The sequence below is a fragment of the Primulina huaijiensis genome, chromosome 7 (genome assembly GCF_012295235.1).
Source record: "Primulina huaijiensis isolate GDHJ02 chromosome 7, ASM1229523v2, whole genome shotgun sequence".
NCBI lineage: Eukaryota > Viridiplantae > Streptophyta > Magnoliopsida > Lamiales > Gesneriaceae > Primulina > Primulina huaijiensis.
Window position 1 is genome coordinate 1,244,174 of NC_133312.1, and position 7,763 is coordinate 1,251,936.

Genomic DNA, 7,763 nt, shown 5'->3' on the forward strand with positions numbered 1-7,763 from the left:
TCATCCATTGCAATCAAATATTATATGTTTTCGAAACAATCAAATATTAGCTCATTGCTTTTACATAATTAAAAAAATAAATTGATTGATGAATCAAGGAACTAGCGTTTATCACATGATAATATAGATTCTGAAGCATAAAGCCAAAATTGGGTGATTGACAAACAAATGTCATCTAACTTCTGAATTCCTATCAAGAGATTCCAGTCCCCCCACCACCTAAATAATATTCCATTTCACTCTCACAGGCTTTCTCTTCGTCCCGTCCTCTTCTGCTTGCTTGCTTGCTTCATTCATACTTCATATTCTCCAGAAGACACAAGAAACAACTACTTCATTCGCCCCTTTAAATCCCAGAAAAGAATACAATATTGCATTAATAAAGAGGATTTTATCTTATATTTTTTACTATCCAAGAACGAGCTTTAGAGTAACAAACCTTTAGGTAATCTGAAACGAAAGAAGTGAAGATCATGAATCAATGATCCATAGTTGGCAGTGGGAAAATAATCAATAAAGTCCATCTTTTGCAAACAGTAAAATTATCTGATCAGCAAAAGCAGACAAAGTTTTAAATGCTTTACCAGAACACAAACGCATATTACTATTCAAAAATGGCAAGCAATTCAATTCAAGAATGCTGCATATGTTGATCTGTTTGTGCTGCAAATATGTCTTTTATGGATTTGGGTCTCTACATCGTAAGGTTTCTAAGCCATTTTTGTTTGTCCAAGCTGTATTTCCATTTCCATTCGCCACAGGTAATTTTCAATCTGACCTTTGGAAGGAGACAGATAGTGAAGCAAGTGACCATGCAATTCAAGAGACAAGCAATATTCTCTCGAATCAAAACAAAACATGACATATCATCCCAAAACCTTTTTGGATGATGATGATTTTCTTCCCCTAATCAGGAACACGATTGTAAAGAATCTAAGCCACTAACAGACGGATAGATCCGGTACCAGCATTTGCATGAAGTTAGACTTCAACTTTCTATTTTCACAAAGTTCATGAACTAGAGGAAGGGAAAATGGTGTTTTACAAAATTGCGGGAGGCTCATTAACTGGTCCGCCCCTACCATCGCTCCTCCTGTGCAACGCTGAACAACAGGTTACACTTATCTCTGGACAAGATACTTTGATCGATACTATTTGCAACAGATGAGCTCTGGACAGAAAAAAAGGATCATCTTTACAACCAATTATCGCTTGGGTGACATTTGTGTGATAATAAGTTACTTCACAAGCCAATATACAACAAAAATAGTTAAACACACTTGACTTGCAAGAGAGTCTCCGAAGGCAACCTCAACAAATCAGCATTACCTACATTTTCTGGTGCATAGATAATATTTTGCTTTGATGCATGCACCCATTCCAATCATTTATCGCACATTCAAGTCAGCAGGTTAATGAACAATTGAAAAATGATTGATAAATATATGTCCCTAATAATACTTTTAATCAATTTCCATCTACGATATCTGTCCCTGTTCTTTCATCCAATTTCCGTTGTGCATATTTTCAAATCCACACACACTTTATAGGTAAGATTGTCAAAATATTTATCCTTTCATTGATTCACATTTAGCATAGGTGGTTGTTAAATAACACTCTTTTGTTTATCTGTGAAACCCATTTTTTAAATATTATATTATACACACCCTCAGACCAGTATAAGGTTATAGTGCTAAGTTCACTTATTAATTAATAGATGAGATGGAGCTACATTTTAGCAGAAATCTTTACATTATGTATTACTATTATGTACTCAGTTGGTTAACTTAAATCTAATTCACTCTATTCTTTTTATTGTTTATTTGTTTTATTTATTGGAAGAAACCAAAAAAAAAGAAAAAAAACCCACAGAATTAACGAGATATATAGATACATACATGTTAATGAATTAAATTGGAAACAGTACAGGGATCTCATATTGTGAGGGATCATTCCATATAGAATAGGCCTCATTCAGTCGTTTTAGTTTCATCAGTTTTCAGGATCAGTCAAGTCCACGGGGCTGTCTAAATCTTCCATTCTTGCAGATACAAATGACTCTTCGGTATCCACTGTTGACAGGGAAGAAGGAGAGTCATCTGAATCTGAGACCACCTCGTCCTCCAATACTATGTGCTCCTCCTCATCAATTTCTGATATATCCGACCCCGAAGCTACCATCAGAAGCTTGTTTATTGCGACTTTTGCAGTTTCCACAAACCATTCATCCTCTGGAAGGCAACTGAGAAGAAAAGAGAGTCAACAACTAAATTCACTAAAGTTAGGCATGTAAATGAGACGGGTAATGTTACCTTTGGGGATCAATTCCTCTGGCAGAGAATGCCTTCACTGCACGAGCAATTATGTCTGAGGCTATTTTATGCACGTGCCTAGATGGATACCCCGCAAAACGTGCTATTTCAACAGTGAAGTGCATATCAAGTATTAACTGCAATGCACAAGCACAGGGAAATCACTTGCTGTGGAGAAGGAAAATATTGAAAGGAAAAAGAACGAAATGTTACAAATACCTGCTGCAGCCCAACTGGCCGAAGAGGAGGAGCTGAATCGTGCTCTAGAACACCCCAAAACTCCTGCTCATCTGACAACCACATCACCACTGTCTCTGTCAACCTTGCCAGCAGAACCTTCTGTATCTTCTCTCTTCCTAGCAAAACATCTCCAGCCACAGCTGCTAGTTGTTGCAACTTCCCAAATAATGCCTGTACAATGATTATTACTAAATTAAAATTAAGATATGTAAATCCCTCTTTGACACAAAGGAAAACATTGCAGGCAAGGGGGAAAGGGTTGGAGCAAAAAAACAAAAACCTGGAATGGCAATGAAGGGAGCGGATCAGGGTTCCGAGTCAAATCTCTCTCTTTGCCACATATATAAATCTGTGCATCTAATCGGGTTTCTCCATCCCTAGAATAAATGAAACTTAAAACATATTGTCGACAGAAATGATCCCTAAGTTTATCCAGAGAATGCTGAAGTTGACGCCTCCATTCCTTAGGATCAACAGCATTACTTACAGAAGATAATATATTATCAGCTACTCCACCTCCTGTTTCCTTGCTCTCAGTTAACACGTTCCAAATTCGTGAAACTACCATTGGCAACAATTCTTCAGCAATAGTAAACGCAGTACCCAACAAAGCAAGTTGTTGTGAATCTGTTTCAGCTTTCAAAGGTATATGCTCCTTTAGCTCCATAAGATGATCATCTTCAGATGGGCCAGTTAAGGCTTTTATCAAAAGGTCAATATACTTATCAAAAAGCTGTGAAATCCTTGCCAATATGTTTCCTCCAAAATGCAGGATCACCAAACCAGTTAGCTGCTCAACCATCTCCTGCAGAAGCAGTTAAACATCGATGAGAATCGAAATATTTTTAAACACAGTTTCCGGTGATTTTCACACTTGTTCAATTATTGTAATAAATAATGTATCTGGTCACGATAAATGCAATTGCCATCTTTTCCGTCATCGTCTAATGTTTAATTAAAATAACAACTTAACAAACTAATACGTAAACTTTGAAATTAATCACTTGTGCTCATGCCACGCAATCAACTGACCTTGACAACGAAAATAAATCTCATTCCACAGTCAACAACCATAGTATCTGATGAAGTTGAAAAAGTAGAAAGTGGAGACGCAAAGCGAGGTGATAGAGGCATGGTTTCATCCCCTCCAACCAAATCAAGAACCACTCTTCTAGCTCGTCGAAAATTTAATTCCAAGACCTCTTCAACGTATGGCTGCAAAAGCACCAAAAGTAATTTCGACAATTTGAGTCCCTGTGATTCCAAGGTAGAGCAATGGTTAAGACTAGCCTGAACGCATACACTAGCTGCACGTAAAGCAGAAGCTGTCTCAGAAGATGGTGCATTTTCCTTGACCAATCGGACTAAAGATTCTATCTCCCATTCAGCCCATTGAACAATTTTATTACTGTAAACAGGATTGTCCCCAAACATCAAACCAGATTCTTTAGTTGCCAATGAAATCATTGAGAAGACAAGGTTAGACAATGTCGCAGAATACGTTTCAGGGTAGCAAGGACATAGAGCAAGAAAATCTTCAATACTTCTCTGGAGGCGGGATCCATAAGATTTCAAAAATATCTGATGTGCTAAGGTACCTTTCCCAAGCTTTAAAAGACCAGATAAAACCTTTTTCATTTCTAAAACACCGACAGAAGGTTGTTTGCTAATCTCGATAAGTTGCATCTCAAGCATTTCCTTCCTTTTCAACAACGCAGACTTGAATGAGGAGCATTCATCAGCTGAATTGTCTCCTAACACTTTCAGCTCTGAATTATTTCGCTCTCCACCATCAATTGCGTCGATTGCTTCATCTATCTTATGCTCGGCCAAAAGAACATCAATGAGCTCCAACAGTTGGATTTTTTGATCCTCCACTTCAGTTGAGATTATATAATCAATTTCAGAAGATTGATGGCTTTCTGGAGCTTCTTGCATATCACCACTATCTCGGGACCATTCTTCCAATTCTTGACACACACCACTCAATAGATCCTGCAAAAGAATCCCCTGGGCAGAAATATGGGTTTGAAGCTCATTTAACTCGTGCTTTGTTTCAACTACTTCATCAGATAACCTACAATCACCATTAAAAAGCTCATGTCAATCCTGTATTAGGTAATCATGAAAAATGATGAACCACTGCAAATAGATCCTCGTTATTAAAGCCAGCACAACAATTTGGATTACCTAACTTGGCATAATGGCTAAGTTTAGGGAATAAATTAAATCATAATCACATGAATAGTATCAGAATGAAATCTTTTAGAAAATCATTAGATAAGAACACCTCCACAGAACTCAATGCCGAATTGAATTCTCATACTTCAGTTGTAAATTGATCCTTACTCCTTTCTACCAATCTAATTGCCATGTACCCGTGTATTCTTCTTTTTTGCACTGTATGTGCAAATAAAGAATATAAACATTAATCAAAGTACATGTGATGGAAAACAGCATACAGTGTGCAGCCAAATTTGTAGATATATGATAGGTCTTCACATAAAAACAGGGGAATGGCTCACCTTAAAAACGCCAAATACTTTGTGCGTGTATCACCACACAAGTTTTCAACTGCATCTTTGAGATCCAAAAGCTCAAAACATATCTTCCTGATTCCCTAAAGAAATAAATTTATGAGCTATTATTGGGAACAACAAGAGAAGAATAATGATAAAGTACAATCAAAAGAACACCCACAAAAAAAAAAGCCAGGAATTAAATAAAGCATATGTCACCAAGGCAAGGCCTGAAGAGAAAATACGTTAAGAACAGAGAAAGGTCAATATTAGTATCTCAAATCAGGGAAACACCAGAGACACAACACTCTCAGTTTCCACAGGTAAATGCCGAAGAAAAAGCATATTTAGCTCCCCATATTAATCTAACATAGCATTTCATAGAATGGATCAAAGGGACATCCTGGAATTATTCAACTATTCAGCGTTTCCATTTAGTTGCGTAACTGGAATTGAGGATTTTTCGAAGTTGCAAGCAATTTCTCCCGTACGTGTCCCCTATGTACGAGTAAAAGCGACACCTTTTTGTCCCTAAAATCCATATTTTTCCAGCGGCAAGTAAATTCATTGCCTCAGTAGGTTACAGGAAATGAGAATCAAAACCAACAACCGTAAATCTGTAATTCATCAAGAAGAAAAGGAGTGTAAAGTTTAGCTTGGAAATTTTTTTAAAAAAAAAATTCCGTACTTTCTCAGTCTTGGACTGGTAGATGGTGTCGATTTTGGACTGTGAGGTGACGCTTTCCATGGATGGGAAATCATCATCTTCTTCGCTGCTTTCCACCATATTCATTCTCAGATGAGATTCAAAGGAAACCGCAGCTGCTTTTTGTTGATTTTACTTGTGTGTGTGTATCTTTGAATTAATACTGTCTTAAAAATAGAAAAACACTTGAACTAAATTTTCTATAATTTAATAATTGCGATTAAAAAGTAAAAATCTCATAATCTTAAAATTATCACACTACACACTTTATAATATTTTTCTCTCAACTCAATTGTAATTTTCTTCACAAATGAGAGATCTATTTATAGAAATTTTTTACAAATAATCCAAAAATAAAATACATCATTACCTACATCATCACACACTAATTTTCAATATTCAACACCTAATTTTACCTAATTTTCAACATTCAACATTCACATTTTCAACACAAATATTTTTCACATTTTTAAATAATTTTTCAACACTCCCCCTTGTGATGATGATCATAATGATTGTCTACATTACGTGTTTTTATACTTCCTCGTTAAAAACCTTACTAGGAAAAATCCATTGGGATAAAAACCATAGTAAGGGAAAAAGAGTGCAGTCACGTAAACTCCCCCTCATGTTGACACGAACAATTCTTCACAAATTTCGTAGATTGCGCATCCCAATATTATATATGTGCTTTCTGAATATTGTCGTAGGAAGTGCCTTTGTGAAGAGATCTGATGAGTTTTCACTTGATTGAATGTGACGAACATCAATACATTTATTCTTCTCAAGCTCCTTGGTGAATGCGAAGAACTTAGGAGGAATATGTTTAGTTCTGTCGCTTTTTATGTATCCTTCTTTCATTTGAGCAACACATGCAGCATTATCTTCATATAGTATCACAGGCTTCTCGTCGAATGATAATCCGCATGAGATTTGGATATGTTGAGTCATTGATTTTAACCACACACATTCACGGCTTGCTTCATGTAGTGCAATAATCTCGGCATGATTTGATGAAGTTGTTACAAGTGTTTGTTTCTGTGAACGCCAAGAAATTGCAGTGCCTCCACGAGTAAATACATATCCAGTTTGAGAACGTGCTTTGTGTGGATCAGATAAGTATCCAGCATCGGCATAACCAATTATACTTGGATTAGCATCTTTTGAATACAAAAGTCCCAAGTCTGTCGTTCCTCGTAGATAACGGAATATATGTTTAATTCCGTTCCAATGTCTCTTTGTTGGATATGTGCTAAATCTTGCCAATAAATTTACGGCAAAAGATATATCAGGCCTTGTACAATTTGTAAGATACATAAGGGCACCGATAGCACTTAGATATGGTACTTCTGGACCAAGAATATCTTCATCATCTTCACATGGACGGAATGGATCCTTTTCTATGTTTAATGATCTAACAACCATTGGAGTACTTAAAGGATTTGATTTGTCCATATTAAAACGTTTAAGGATCTTTTCTGTATAATTTGTCTGGTGAACAAATATTCCACATTCTTTTTGTTCAATTTGTAAACCCAGACAATACTTGGTTTTTCCAAGATCCTTCATTTCAAATTCTTCTTTCAAGTATGACACAACTTCTTGAATTTCCTTATTTGTTCCAATGATGTTTAAATCATCAACATATACAGCAATAATTACGCATCCGGATGTTGTTTTCTTAATGAAAACACAAGGGCATATTGAATTATTTACATATCCCTTTTTCATCAAGTGATCACTTAGCCTATTATACCACATTCTGCCGGATTGCTTCAACCCATATAATGATCTTAGTAATTTCACAGAATAACATTCTCTGGGTTTTGAACTTTGTGCTTCAGGCATCTTAAATCCTTCAGGGATTTTCATATATATATTACTATCAAGTGATCCATATAAGTAGGCTGTAACAACATCCATAAGACGCATTTCTAAATTTTCAGATACTGCCAAGCTAATCAAATACCGAAACGTAATTGCATC

At 36.1% G+C, this 7,763-nt stretch overlaps 1 protein-coding gene across 3 annotated transcripts; it reads right to left on the minus strand.

The window, feature by feature from the left end:
* Nucleotides 1-1,876: 1,876 nt before the first annotated feature.
* LOC140980967 (exocyst complex component EXO84C) lies at nt 1,877-5,939 on the minus strand. Of its 3 annotated transcripts, none has more exons than XM_073447121.1 (7): nt 5,760-5,939; nt 5,078-5,172; nt 3,585-4,629; nt 2,833-3,357; nt 2,532-2,723; nt 2,313-2,449; nt 1,877-2,242 (listed from the first exon to the last, which is right to left on the minus strand). In XM_073447121.1, the coding sequence occupies exons 1-7, from the start codon at nt 5,862-5,864 to the stop codon at nt 1,993-1,995; spliced, it is 2,349 nt and encodes a 782-aa protein (XP_073303222.1). In that variant the 5' UTR covers nt 5,865-5,939; the 3' UTR covers nt 1,877-1,992. The 3 variants fall into 3 exon arrangements, with proteins under 3 accessions (XP_073303222.1, XP_073303223.1, XP_073303224.1); XM_073447122.1 differs by having other exon boundaries at nt 5,078-5,164; nt 5,760-5,929; XM_073447123.1 differs by lacking the exon at nt 5,760-5,939 and adding an exon at nt 5,593-5,654 and having other exon boundaries at nt 5,078-5,164.
* Nucleotides 5,940-7,763: the final 1,824 nt, after the last annotated feature.